General features: G+C 35.1%; 1 protein-coding gene across 1 annotated transcript; it reads left to right on the top strand.

Annotated features, from left to right (window-relative positions):
* The first annotated feature begins 12,839 nt into the window (after nucleotides 1–12,839).
* Nucleotides 12,840–14,659, top strand: LOC149252227 (cytochrome P450 750A1-like). Its single transcript, XM_089456627.1, has 2 exons — nucleotides 12,840–13,746; nucleotides 13,841–14,659. The coding sequence occupies exons 1-2, from the start codon at nucleotides 12,844–12,846 to the stop codon at nucleotides 14,480–14,482; spliced, it is 1,545 nt and encodes a 514-aa protein (XP_089312753.1). The 5' UTR covers nucleotides 12,840–12,843; the 3' UTR covers nucleotides 14,483–14,659.
* The last annotated feature ends 1,209 nt before the right edge of the window (nucleotides 14,660–15,868 follow it).

The raw sequence follows: 15,868 nt of genomic DNA, 5'->3' as shown, positions 1-15,868 counted from the left end.
GGAGATCTTTGACTATTAAGAATATCATCCAAGACTTTAGAACTATCTTGAAATCGTAAGAGCTTATCCTTTTCTTCTAGTTTACCTTTCAAGATATTTACCTCAACCTGATGTTGTTCTTCGCTTTTCAGATACTGCTTCCTTAGATCTTCTTCAACTTTTCTCCCTTCTTCCACTTGTCGCTTTAGTTTGATCACTTCATGTTCTTGATCTTCAAGATCTTCTTTTAGAGAGAGGATCTTTGATTCAAGTCTCTGTATAGTTGTGCTCTGATCTTTTGCTATATCCTGCAATTTCTCCCTTACTCTGGTTTCTGTCTCCAATAGTTCTTTTAATTTGGCAACTTCTTCCGTTTCTGCATTCTTCTCTTCATGTGCCATGAGACTTTTAATATCCTCGCTATTATTGGATGAAGCATTCTTCTTCTTATGTGCCATGAGACTTATAATATCTTCACTATCATTTAATGAACTTTTAATATGGGTATAATAGCTTCTACCATCTTCTTCATATATCTTTCCTTTGTTATGAGGACATCTAGCAGCATAGTGACCAACTCTACCACATAGAAAGCATTTGAAAGGTAGCTTATCTTTGAACCTTCCAGAACCCCTTTGAAGATTTCTAACAAAATTTGATTCTTCTTCCTCTTCTTCTGGAACATGGCTTGCTTCATAGTAATCTTCTTTTCCTGATGCCTTAAAAGCAGCTTCCCTTCTGTCTGATGGACCTCCCTTTCTCATTTCATAAGCAGTTAGAATTCCATGCAGCTGAGACATAGTGAGAACACGGAGATTTTCCTTTTCTTCTACTGCAGATACTTTAGATTCAAACTTGGGGGATAATGATCTTAGAATCTTTTGAACTACTATAGTCTCTTTTATTTCTTCACCCAAATTTTTCATACAATTAACAATCTCATCTACCCGAATAAAATAATTAGCCACACTTTCATCATTATACATCTTGAGAGTCTCATATTGAATCCTGAGAGTTTGCAGTTTAGCTTCTTTTACCTGATCATCTCCTTCGTAGCTTGTAACGATTTTGTCCCATATTTCCTTAGCTGATTTGAAATGCATGATCTTCATAAATTCTGATTGAGTCAAAGTACTCAATAGGACAGAAACCACTTTGGCATTGAGCTCATATTGCTTTTTCTCTGCTGGATCTGTAGGAGTTGCTGATGGGAATTTGTATCCTCCTTCTACGATTCCCCAAACTTCTGCTCCAAGAGACTGTAGATATGCAGTGGTTCTTATCTTCCAGTGAGTAAAATTGTTCCCGTCAAAGACTGGTGGCCTGATGTGTGCCTCTCTTTCTTGATTAGCCATTTTGATGGATCTTTTCCTTCAAGCGATCAAGCTTCCTCTGAAGGACCTGCTCTGATACCAATTGTTGAGAATAATACTGAGAGGGGGGGTGAATCAGTATTATCAGATCAATCAAACTTTTTCAATTTCATACTCAGAAACATATACGCTACTTCAATTAAGTGAACCCGCATGTACACGCTACTGTGTCTAAAGAAACTCGCGTATATCCAGAGATCTTATAATTCATTTAGCTTAATCTTCAGTAAATGCATCAGATCATTATTAAGCATATTAACAGTAAACAGGTGCAGAGTAACAGAACAAAACATCACACAAGAGCCACACACATGAACACCATGATATAAGGTGGAAACCCAATGTGGGTGAAAACCACCTGCTGCAATCTGTCTCTTTCTTCTTTAATGAGAAACTTCTTTTACAATGTACTGGTGCAGTCCTTTACCAGTACGCAGGCTACAACCTGCAGAGGGCTACAACCCTCTCTCGTTTTCCAACTACTTTTGGAAGGGAGCTACAACCCCCTCAGCTCTTGTACTAGCTGATCCATTTACTAGTACGTAGGTGCTGACCCTACAATCTTCAGGGACCACGTTTCATCAATTTTCAGACTGGATCCAAGAGTACAAAGCAAACATTACCGCAATACAATCATCAACTTATACTTGCATCATAATTCATTAAACAACCCAATACCGAATCACTGAAACCCTGTCATCAAGAACACAGAACCCAAACCAGAATCCAGAACTCTGCAATAACCACCAGAATCAGCAGCAACCTGAAATATCAACCTTTATCATGCATACGCTACTTCACTGCACCAAAACCGCGTGTATACGCGTTTTCTCCAAAGGCAACCCGCGTGCAGATCTAGAAATGATTACTTCTGCCTTCGCTATCAGATCCGACCCTTGCCAAGTGTCCCGAACAGATAACCAGCAATACCAGATCCTCTCACTGCGTCAGACACCCAATCCATACCTCTTTGCCTAGTGATCTTCTCCTTATATAGCCTTAGGCCTTGTTCAATACCAAGAGCCAAAACCATAGAAACATAATACCATCAACTTCAAAACTAGGGATCGACACGCCCGTCGAGACACAATGGTCTGAAACCATAGGCACAACTTCCAAGGACTAACCGCCATGGACCAAAGGTACTTTTCCACATACACGCGCTTTTGATGAATCCAACTGGCGTGTACACGCGCTTTTGATGAAGCCAACTAGCGTGTACAAAATTTCTTGCCATGCTGTACTAAGATCTGTCCTCTGATTAAGTTGCCATCACTTGTACCAACCTCTGAGCACCTGTACCAACCTCTGAGTAAGTTGCCATCAAGGACAACACTTGAATCATAATGCCAACAATCTCCCCCTTTGGACTTGATGGCAACCACCACACCAAGTCACTCTCCCCCTTTGACATCAAGGGCAAAGGGTGGACCAAGATATTCTCTTCTTTGGTATACCTTCTGCTGTCCATACTCCCCCTGAGTACCTGCTGAAATCTCCAACTGTGCTCCCCTTTTGTGTATGCCAAAGTGTACCAATCTATCCATCCGACTCTTGCTGAATTGTGCTGTTCATGCTCCCCTTGACAGTAGGCAAGATCTGCAAAAGATGTTCTTCAAGAAGAACAAAGACTTATACATCATAGAAGACCTTCCTATCACCAAAAGACTCAATACAATCATTCATCACCCAACCTAGTGGGGATATACCAATATTGACTCATCCACCTAACCATGTGGAGATACATAAGAGTTTACTCATGATAATACATGAACATTACATCATTCATCCCAGGCATAGTGGGGAAACCAACATAGGCCGTTACATGACCTTGACATCATAAAAGAGATACATGACATAGTGTTGAAATATCTAGACCAAGGCTTGTGAAAGCCACCAACAACATCATGATCTGTACCATAAGCATCAGCCTGCAATATCATTCTTAAACAGTAAGATGTATCATTTAGCTTCATAGACTTTATCAACAACTTCTAACCATAATGCCAACAATGCATTATTTGAAGAATATTCTCCCCCTGAGTGTGAGCCAACCATGTCTGAACCATTTCCTGAGTTTGTTCTGCTCCCCCTGAGCCTGAGCCAACCATGATTGAACCTGGGTCTGTTCTGCTGCCCTTTCTCCATATACGCGACTTTGCAGCCTGTAACTCGCGTATATACGCGACTTGTCTTCATTATATCAGCGTATGCAGGATGGAATACTGAATTTCATCACTTTCAGATTCCCCTGTGTCTGTTATGTCAGCTGACTGAGTTATCCCACACCTTTCTGTCTCTGTCTTCTTCAATTCCTGTAACTGTGATGATGTATGGTCCCCTTGTCTTGAATTTTGAAATCTGCTCCTGCATTCCCTTGCTTTATGCCCATAGTTGTTGCATGTATAACACCTTATATTTTTCATGTTCCTTCTATCACAATCAATTGCTTTGTGTCCATATGCATTGCAGGCAAAGCAATACCCTCTGAAATACCTGGGATGCGATGATCTTTCTTGAACCATTCTACTTCTGCATCTGGCTGCAACATGTCCAAGATTATGACATACATAACATTCAACATTATTCAGCGGAGGAAATAATCGTCTATCATGTCTATAGTTAGGAGTAAAGGATCTTCCTTGAGGAATTTCTTTCCTTGGTTGTTCCTTGAGCATTTCAGATTTCTCATTAGAGTTTCTTGCCTCACCTTGTGAACTAGATTCACCTTCATCATATTCATGAAAACCAAGACCAGTCTTGATAGCAGGAGATCTTTGACTATTAAGAATATCATCCAAGACTTTAGAACTATCTTGAAATCGTAAGAGCTTATCCTTTTCTTCTAGTTTACCTTTCAAGATATTTACCTCAACCTGATGTTGTTCTTCGCTTTTCAGATACTGCTTCCTTAGATCTTCTTCAACTTTTCTCCCTTCTTCCACTTGTCGCTTTAGTTTGATCACTTCATGTTCTTGATCTTCAAGATCTTCTTTTAGAGAGAGGATCTTTGATTCAAGTCTCTGTATAGTTGTGCTCTGATCTTTTGCTATATCCTGCAATTTCTCCCTTACTCTGGTTTCTGTCTCCAATAGTTCTTTTAATTTGGCAACTTCTTCCGTTTCTGCATTCTTCTCTTCATGTGCCATGAGACTTTTAATATCCTCGCTATTATTGGATGAAGCATTCTTCTTCTTATGTGCCATGAGACTTATAATATCTTCACTATCATTTAATGAACTTTTAATATGGGTATAATAGCTTCTACCATCTTCTTCATATATCTTTCCTTTGTTATGAGGACATCTAGCAGCATAGTGACCAACTCTACCACATAGAAAGCATTTGAAAGGTAGCTTATCTTTGAACCTTCCAGAACCCCTTTGAAGATTTCTAACAAAATTTGATTCTTCTTCCTCTTCTTCTGGAACATGGCTTGCTTCATAGTAATCTTCTTTTCCTGATGCCTTAAAAGCAGCTTCCCTTCTGTCTGATGGACCTCCCTTTCTCATTTCATAAGCAGTTAGAATTCCATGCAGCTGAGACATAGTGAGAACACGGAGATTTTCCTTTTCTTCTACTGCAGATACTTTAGATTCAAACTTGGGGGATAATGATCTTAGAATCTTTTGAACTACTATAGTCTCTTTTATTTCTTCACCCAAATTTTTCATACAATTAACAATCTCATCTACCCGAATAAAATAATTAGCCACACTTTCATCATTATACATCTTGAGAGTCTCATATTGAATCCTGAGAGTTTGCAGTTTAGCTTCTTTTACCTGATCATCTCCTTCGTAGCTTGTAACGATTTTGTCCCATATTTCCTTAGCTGATTTGAAATGCATGATCTTCATAAATTCTGATTGAGTCAAAGTACTCAATAGGACAGAAACCACTTTGGCATTGAGCTCATATTGCTTTTTCTCTGCTGGATCTGTAGGAGTTGCTGATGGGAATTTGTATCCTCCTTCTACGATTCCCCAAACTTCTGCTCCAAGAGACTGTAGATATGCAGTGGTTCTTATCTTCCAGTGAGTAAAATTGTTCCCGTCAAAGACTGGTGGCCTGATGTGTGCCTCTCTTTCTTGATTAGCCATTTTGATGGATCTTTTCCTTCAAGCGATCAAGCTTCCTCTGAAGGACCTGCTCTGATACCAATTGTTGAGAATAATACTGAGAGGGGGGGTGAATCAGTATTATCAGATCAATCAAACTTTTTCAATTTCATACTCAGAAACATATACGCTACTTCAATTAAGTGAACCCGCGTGTACACGCTACTGTGTCTAAAGAAACTCGCGTATATCCAGAGATCTTATAATTCATTTAGCTTAATCTTCAGTAAATGCATCAGATCATTATTAAGCATATTAACAGTAAACAGGTGCAGAGTAACAGAACAAAACATCACACAAGAGCCACACACATGAACACCATGATATAAGGTGGAAACCCAATGTGGGTGAAAACCACCTGCTGCAATCTGTCTCTTTCTTCTTTAATGAGAAACTTCTTTTACAATGTACTGGTGCAGTCCTTTACCAGTACGCAGGCTACAACCTGCAGAGGGCTACAACCCTCTCTCGTTTTCCAACTACTTTTGGAAGGGAGCTACAACCCCCTCAGCTCTTGTACTAGCTGATCCATTTACTAGTACGTAGGTGCTGACCCTACAATCTTCAGGGACCACGTTTCATCAATTTTCAGACTGGATCCAAGAGTACAAAGCAAACATTACCGCAATACAATCATCAACTTATACTTGCATCATAATTCATTAAACAACCCAATACCGAATCACTGAAACCCTGTCATCAAGAACACAGAACCCAAACCAGAATCCAGAACTCTGCAATAACCACCAGAATCAGCAGCAACCTGAAATATCAACCTTTATCATGCATACGCTACTTCACTGCACCAAAACCGCGTGTATACGCGTTTTCTCCAAAGGCAACCCGCGTGCAGATCTAGAAATGATTACTTCTGCCTTCGCTATCAGATCCGACCCTTGCCAAGCGTCCCGAACAGATAACCAGCAATACCAGATCCTCTCACTGCGTCAGACACCCAATCCATACCTCTTTGCCTAGTGATCTTCTCCTTATATAGCCTTAGGCCTTGTTCAATACCAAGAGCCAAAACCATAGAAACATAATACCATCAACTTCAAAACTAGGGATCGACACGCCCGTCGAGACACAATGGTCTGAAACCATAGGCACAACTTCCAAGGACTAACCGCCATGGACCAAAGGTACTTTTCCACATACACGCGCTTTTGATGAAGCCAACTGGCGTGTACACGCGCTTTTGATGAAGCCAACTAGCGTGTACAAAATTTCTTGCCATGCTGTACTAAGATCTGTCCTCTGATTAAGTTGCCATCACTTGTACCAACCTCTGAGCACCTGTACCAACCTCTGAGTAAGTTGCCATCAAGGACAACACTTGAATCATAATGCCAACAGCTAGAAGTGTGTTTGGAGGAGGGAGGTTGTGTTGGCCCCATACTCACTTGTATAGTCATAACTCTTCTACTTTATGCTATAATATTGTTATTTTGGAAAGAATCCATTATGATATTAACAACCAACTAAGAACCCTCCAAGATTTCTACTCCAAGATGTGTATGATTGTTAATATTGAAAAAAACTAAAGTGTTGATAATTAAATCCAAAAGTATCACCTATGATACTTTAATTTATGATAACCACCACTTGGAGGAAGTACATTCATGAAATATCTAGGAATCAACATCCATCATAAGCTGAATTGAAATTTTAACAATGAGAAAATGATAAGTGGAGTTTGGAAAGTTTACTATGGGGTTAAAAAAAATTGTAAGTTGGTAGATCCTTGGATATAGGGAAGAAAATCCTCTTTGAGATTCTCTTAACTCCTATCATTTTACATGGATTTGATGTGTGGGGTTGAAATACATCCTTAGATTCTTAGAGGAAGATTGATCATATTCAAAAGTAGCTTATAGCCTTCAATATCAGGATTAAAGGAAATACCCAATATTCTATTCTCCTGATTGAAGCCATCCTTTCCCCCATTAAAAGCATGGAAATTACTAGGTAGCTTGTAGAAAGGAAGAATTTATGCATCATGCAAGCAAAGAGAATTCCTCAAATTAATCCTAAATCTAGTAAAAACCTCTACGTGCCACTCAAGTGAGGATGACATAAGGATGCGCAAGCTTGGCTAGCACATTGGTGGATAAAGGAGGATATTATTTTGTAGAAAAAATTTGGCGATCTCGGAACACTTCTCTCACTTATTTTGGAGTTTTATTCTAATTAACCTCTTACCTCCTTAAAGATTAGTATACCATCTAGGTATTTTTGGATGTTAATGATCACCGTCATCATCATTAGAAGTTTGATTCCTTCATAACCAGGCATGATTATACTACCAGTGAATATGGGAAAAATCATGGATGATATCAGCATGCTGAAGACTCATATGGCTAGGACCATTGATGTGAAGGATATAGTGGTAGCAAAACAAATTTTAGGCATAGAAATACGTAGAGACAATAAACATTGTAAGCTTTATTTTTCACAATAGAACTATAACAAGAAAATGCTTGTAAAATTCAAAATAAATAATATGAAACTTATAAATATCCTTTTAGCTTCTCATTTTAACATTTCTTTAGTTTTATGTCCTAGTAATGAGGAAGAAGAGGATTATATGTCTCATGTATCATATGCGAATGTAGTGAGAAGTTTGATGTATGTGATCATATATACTAGAGAAGATATTTTATATGAAGTGGGTGTTGCTTGTAGGTGCATGGAAAATCCAGAAAGAGAGCATTGAAATGGACTGTAACAAGTGATTTGGTATCATAGAGGAATAAGTGATTATTGCAACACATTTAATGGTTGTAGTGATTTTATTTGCAGTAACGTTGATTCATATTTGACAGGTAATTTGGACAATAGGAGATCCACTTGAGGTTATGTCTTTACCCTTGCAAAAGAATATATTAGTTGGATGTGAAAGCTTCAAGAAACAATTGTTTTATCCGCTACCAAGGAAAAATATATCATTGTCTCACATGCTTGCGAGGAGGAAATTTGATTGAATGGGCCTTTTGGGTGACCTTGGAAGAATGTAGGATTATTTAACAATATTTTGTGATAATCCATATTATCATAGTAAGACTAGGCGTATTGATATTGGGTATCATTTTGTAACACAAATTATTGATAGAGGTGGAGTATCTCTTAAGATAGACCACACTCAAGGCAATTTGTAGACATGTTTACAAAGCTAGTGTTGTAATAGAAATTGTGGTGGTGTCTAGCTTACCTTTGCTTATAGAAGAGGTGATGAAAGGGCTTAGGAAAGATATCAAGTAAATTGTTGTAGAGGTGAAGATTCTTAGAATTTGTGACAACAAAATTATAAAAAATTGTAAAAATGAAATAAAATTGTATCATGTGAATATTTTGGAAGCTTGAATAACATTGTTCGTTTTTAAAACTTATATAAATTTATATAACAAATGTAATGGCCCCATGATAAAATATATCTAGGGCAGCTAGAGAGTTGATTAGAGTGGGTTGTAAACCTAGGTAGATATATCAAGGCAACCTGAAAGATGGGTGGAGTGAGTTGTAAGCTAGATTTTCTTCTTGATAAATAAAATACCTTACCTTAAACAATATTAGTCTTTAAACACACAAAATTCATGTTATGCGAATTATTCATTGCGTCATTATTTCTCGATTATTGATATCTTACACAATATTAGTCTTTAAACATGTAAAATTCATGTTATGTGAATTATTCATCGAGTCATTATTTCTTTATTATTAATATTATTTGCAGCTTGTATAAAATATTAACATACTTTAACGTCTACAAAACATTCAAAAAATATTATCATGTTGGGGTGGAAGAACATAAAGAATTGGCTACAACAAACCAAATCTTACTCCTCTAGTCAATCTAACCATTCCAAAAACCATTAATATTTTGATATCTTCTTGATAGTTGTAATTAGCTTATGATTTTTCTAATACAATTAAAAGATATTAACTTTCACAATTATTTTTATTTTAAAATTGATTAAAACAAAATTAATATTAATATTTTTTTATTTATTTAAAAATAACATTTAAAAGATATTAATAATTTTTTTATTTCTTTAATATATATTTTTCCATATTTAAATTATTGGGAAGTATTTATTAAAACAAAATTAATATTAATATTTATTTATTTATTTAAAAATAACATTTAAAAGATATTAATAATTTTTTATTTCTTTAATATATATTTTTCCATATTTAAATTATTGGGAAGTATTTTCAAATTCTGAAAGTAATTAATTCAATATTAATATAAAAATTTATATCATGAAAGAAAGGTATAATATAAGCAACTTATGAAAATCCATACCACACAACCTTTCTGAATGCTACACTCTATAGTTGGAAAGATGAAAGCGTATGTTATATAAATGTGCCAATCTGGGATTTACTAAACCAAAAAGAGGCTGAATGCCAAACGAGCTTTAGATAATTTGTTCAAACTTAGTATATTTTTCCAGTAAAAAAATCTTGAAACATAGATCACAACAGTGGAAAATGGTATCATTTTTCAACAATATTGATAGACACAATATTAATATGGAAATTTCGATTATTTATTACCGTGAAAGAGAAGTATAATATAAGCCACTTATGAAAATCCACACACTCTATTTTTCTAAATGCTACACTCTCTAGTTGGAAAGAAGACACCGCACTCGTATGCAATCAAGGCATAGGACACCGTACTCTTTGCTTTGAGCATGTGGGGTGTGGCTGCAATGAATTTCACTGTCCAGTGCATGTCTACTCAGGCTAGGTACTTTTGACACTGCACTCATCTCGATCGTGGAAATTTATGACAACAAAAATAAAAACAATTGTAAAAAAACAAAAAATTACATCATTGGGATATTTTGGAAGCTTGAATAACACTCTTCGTTTTTAAAACTTGTATAAATTTATATAACAAATGTAATGGCCCCACGATAAAATATATCTACCGCAGCCAAAGAGATGATTAGAGTGGGTTGTAAACCTAGATATATCAAGGCAGCCCAAAAGATGGATGGAGTGGGTTGTAAGCTGAAATTTCTTCTCCATAAATAAAATATCTTACTTTACACAATATTAATCTTTAAACATGTAAAATTCATGTTATGTGAATTATTCATTGCATCATTATTTCTCTATTATTAATATCTTAAACAATATTAGTCTTTAAACAAATAAAATTCATGTTATGTGAATTATTCATCTCGTCATTATTTCTCTATTATTAATATTATCTACAACTTATACTTTGACATCTATAAAACATTCAAAAAATATTATCATAATAAAGTGAAAAAATATGAAAATTTGATTACAACAAACCAAATCCTATCCTTCTACTCAATATAACCATTCCAAAAACCACCATTCCAGAAACCATGAAACACAGATCACAACGATGGAAAATGGTATAATTTTTCAACTATATTGATAGACGACAAAATTTGCCAGAAATGTAAAATGCTTCCTGCCAAAACGACGTTTGTCAGTTTCCCATATTATTTTGGACAGCTCATGCATTATGACTTTGGCCTCCTATTACATCGTTACATCGCTTTTCTTGGTACTAGAGATAACGATCGGCGATGCAGCGTCTCCATATGATAAAATCAATGGGTTCACATTAGTGTGTGTGATTGCCTCAAAGACACGTTTTTGTTGTATTCAGAGATGCTCTATATTTTTGATTACTTATTTCTTTTCAAGGCATAGCATGCAGTTGACATATAATGATGAGAGCTTTTCAAAAATCAGAAAGATTCACATCACAGAGTGATCAATCTTTTTCTTGTGTAAATGAAAATTTTTTTTAAGTGTAAAATATAATGTAATGTTTTTTTATAGTTTATATTTTATTTTTAAAAATTAATAGAGTATATATAAAATTAATTAATATATATATATATATATATATATTATTTAAATTTATTTTTTTATTTTTTATTTTATTTTAAAAAGTACTGATGTTCTCTTTTAATATAAAGATATAATATTTTTATAAAAACATTATGATGTATTAAGAACTAATAGTTTCACATAAAATGTAAAAATATCATTTATAGGCTATCAATAACAAAAAATGAAATGATTGAGGTGATTTTCTTTTATTGTAAATTTTAAATGGATTTAATTGAAGATATAGATTGTGCTGGCACAACACTTCAATAATATTGTTGTAACCATTTTCCTTTATGTTATTGATATATTTTTTTGATTAGGAGTCATTGAGACCATTAATATTGTGGAGACTAAATTCATGACAATTAAATTTAAAAAAATTACTTATGGTACCTTCATATATTACAACAACTACTTGGAAGAAGTTCCACGGTACAAATATCTTTGAATCTATATCCATCATAAGTCCATTTAGTATTATCACAGTGAGAAAAGAATAAATGGAGGATAGAAAACTTATTATGGGCTTGAAAATAACTATAAGTTTGCATATATTTAGATATGGAATAAAAATAAACTCTTCTTTGAGATTCTTATCACTCTTATTATTTTATAAGGGTGTGAAGTTCATGGCTGCAATATCTATAAAGATACATGGAGGAGGATAGAGCACACTTTAAGGTAGTTTATAACCTAAATAGCAAGATTAAGTGTAACACTCCTTATCGTGTCCTCATGATTGAAGATAGTCTTTCCCCATTGAAAGCATGGCTATGACGAGGCATTTTGTATATAAGAAGAAGTTAAACATCATGGAAACAAAGAGGTTTCCTAAAATTACTTTCAACTCTAGCCAAAATCCCTACTTTCAGCTTAGGGATGTATTGACTTGGTTAAACCATTGCTAAATAAAAAAGGAGATGATTTTCCAAAATAAAAATAATATTAAAATTATTATTACTTCAAAATTTTAGGAGAAATAATGGACATGTGAGAGGAAAAAAAGAAAACTAAGATATTATAAAGAGGTACTATGAAATCCAATTTGAAAAAAAAAACACATTTTTTTGTTTTAATTAATGTTGAAAAGAAAATAACAATTATTAAAATAAGAACAAATTCTCATAAATTTGATAGTGAAATTGAAATATGATCAATTCCAAAAACATCATCAAATAAACAAGTTTATTAACTTTAACTTCCATACCAACTTTCATACGGTAAGTGAATTTAATATAAAAATAATAATCCTAACATGAAAATAAAATTTTGAAAAATTCTGAATAATCTATTATCTTCATAAAATCCAAAAAAATTTTGAATTATTCGAAATTTATTTACCATTTGCTTCACGATTATTCGAAATTCACTTACCATATACCTCCACGCATATTATCGGGATAAACTGAGCTTTGATAGACCTTATGGCGGCTATAAATACCATACGCCTCTGCCTTTCATTCAGCGTGTCAGTTACCGCTATGGAATTTCATATTACACTGCCTGCTAATACAGCACCTATTGTTGGTTTATTTGTGTGTTTATTTTCCATACTCTTATTGCATAAGAGAAGGATTAGGGCCAGATTGCCTCCAGGTCCCTTTCCATGGCCAATCGTCGGAAATCTCTTCCAACTGATCCCTCCTGCTCACCGTGCTCTTAAAACCCTTGCTGATAAATATGGCCCCATTTTCTTTCTGCGCTTAGGCTCTCTCCCTACCGTCGTCGTCTCTTCTTCTGAGATAGCCAAAGAGTTTCTCAAAACTCATGACTTGATTTTTGCCAGCCGACCTCCAAAAGCCGCTGGGAGATTAATGTTTTTCAACTCTAAAGATGTGGCCTTCGCTCCCTATGGAGATCACTGGAGGGAAATGAAGAAAATATGCGTGTTAGAACTGCTGACTGCCAAAAGAATTGAGTCGTTCAAGGGTGTGCGAGAGGAAGAAGTATCTGCGATGATCCGTTCAATTTGGGAGGAGAGTGAGAGCGGAATAATGGGTGTGAATATTAGCAAGGCCCTCTCTACTCTCAACTCCAATATAATTTGGCGGATACTGGCGGGGAGGACATTTTCTGACGATGATTTGGATGGCGATTTCAAAGGTTTCAAGGATTTGTTAGTAGACCTGATGACTGCGGCGGGGGCTTTTCCCATCGGAGACTTTATTCCCTATTTGGATTGGCTTGATTCGCAAGGTATCAAGCGGCGCATGAAGAAAATCCATAAAACATTCAATGAGTTTGTGGAGAAAATAATAGACGACCACGTTGCTCATCGCATGGCCGCGACTTCCAATCACGTCAAAGATTTCGTGGATGTGCTGCTCGAGAAAGCTGAGGCCAACACCAAAATCACAAGGGAAACTATCAAGGCTCTTGTGATGGTGTGTCTCTAGGCCCTGGTCCATTCTATTATCATTTTTTATCATCATTCGTTAGAACTTAAATCAATCAATTTTTTGCATTAATTGTATGCAGGACATGTTCGTAGCCGGGACGGACACAACATCAACTACGTTAGAATGGGCAATGAGTGAGCTGCTGAGGCATCCACATGCCATGAAGAGATTGCAGCAAGAAATCGAAGATGTAGTGGGCAAACATCGCCGGGTGATTGAATCTGATGTAGTGAGGATGAAATACCTCCACTGCGTAGTGAAAGAGACGGTAAGATTATACCCAGCGGTTCCGCTAGCCAGTCCTCATCAATCTGTAGAGGCTGTTACAGCAGGCGGATACTCTATCCCTAAGAAAGCAATGTTGATTGTGAATGTGTGGGCTATAGGAAGGGATGTCAATGTGTGGGGGGCAGATGCTTCGGAATTCAAGCCTGAGAGATTCATGAAGGACGAACATGTGAATTCAGGAGATCAATCAGACTTCCGTATGATTCCGTTTGGGGCAGGAAGGAGAGGATGCCCAGGGGCCCCCATGGCTATTCCCACCATTGAACTCGCAGTGGCTCAGCTGATGCACACTTTTAACTGGAGAGTTGAAGGTGATCCGTCGCGGCTTGATATGACGGAAGTTTGTGGGCTGACGATTCCAAGGCAAGTTCCGCTGCGTGCTTATCCAAGCTTGAGGGTAGGGTTTCCTCTATACTCCATCGATGAAGCGTAGGAAGAGGCTAGGTACCGTGGGGCTTTATGTACAGTGGCTTCCCTATTTTCCCTAGTGGGTTTAATTTAGCTACCAATGCTTTGGCTACATGTTATTGTAGTTTAGTTTATGGTATTCTAATATTCGTAGCAATGCTTTGGCTACATGCTCTTGTAATTTAGTTTATGGTAATTACGTAACGTTGATTATTATGCTGATTTCGGTACCTTGCCTTATCATTGGTCAGTGGGATTCTTGACACAGAATTTAGATTGTTAATCATATAACCAGCCATAAAAATAAATTTAACAATCACATTAACGTTTCTTTATATGAAACGGGCACCAATATTAATTAAGGTTCATAATCATCCTCTAGTTCTAAATTTTTATAAATAATTCAAAGAAAATAAAATAATGCAATTAATCGTAAAAGTATGCAACTAATTATACATATTTCATGGGAATTTTTTTGGTTAAAATTATATATCTTTTTCACTTATTTGGTCGGAGAGTATTTTAATTAATTTTTAAAGGGAATTTTGTTAAAATATATATATTTTTTAATCTTTTGAAAAGGTTGGAAAAAGTTATATAGAAATAATATAGTTCACGCACTTTGAACTAATCTATGTGGTTCATCGTCAGGACAAGATGATGAATCAAATCGAGACAATAAAATAAATAGATGAAGAAAGCAACTAACTAGTCATTAAAAAAACAACTAATTTAATTAAGAATAATTATTTATTTATTTATTATTGCTTTTATTTTTAGTTTTATTTTTTAAGTTTTATCTATATTAAAAAGAATTTTAAAATGCTATAATAAGAATATATATATGTTTTGGAAAGTTTGAATTTAGAATAACATCAAATTAAATATATTTATATTATAAAAATTAATATTATTATGGAGGTACTCTTAGGGATTCCAATTTTAATAATAAATGAACCAAGACGCTAAGATATATAAAATTTAAATTTAAATTAAATCAAAAATAAAATAAAAACGATAATAAATAAATAAATAATTATTCTTAGTCAAACTACTTGTTTTTTTTAATGGCGAGTTGATTGCTCTTTTCATCTATTTATTTCCTTGTTTGGATCTGATTCATCATCTTGTTCTGAAGATGAACCACATTGATTGGTGAAGATGAACCACATTAGTTGATTCTAAACGCATCGAAAGTATTACTCCTATGTGATTTTTTTTCCAAAATTTTTTATTATTATTAATATATATCTTTTTAAATTTACTTGAGTTAAAAAGTAAAATGTGAAAGGGTGTTCTATAGAGAACTTAATAGTGATTGGAAAATATACTAGTAAAAATCGAGTCAGATAATTAAGCCATAAATTAGATGTGTGAATTATCCCAATACTGACATTATCTAGCCAAAAAG

The sequence above is a fragment of the Pinus tabuliformis genome, chromosome 7, assembly GCF_031772625.1.
Source record: "Pinus tabuliformis cultivar Carrire ecotype Pingquan chromosome 7, CPIR1, whole genome shotgun sequence".
NCBI lineage: Eukaryota > Viridiplantae > Streptophyta > Pinopsida > Pinales > Pinaceae > Pinus > Pinus tabuliformis.
Note: the sequence above shows the minus strand (reverse complement) of the source record. Positions and strands in the feature narration are given on the sequence as shown.

Excerpts from the sequence above, each read along its gene's own strand:
- LOC149252227 (XM_089456627.1), top strand. The coding sequence starts at position 12,844 with ATGGAATTTCATATTACACTGCCTGCTAATACAGCACCTATTGTTGGT. Across the intron at positions 13,747-13,840 it reads CTATCAAGGCTCTTGTGATG|GACATGTTCGTAGCCGGGAC; the intron begins GTGTGTCTCTAG and ends AATTGTATGCAG.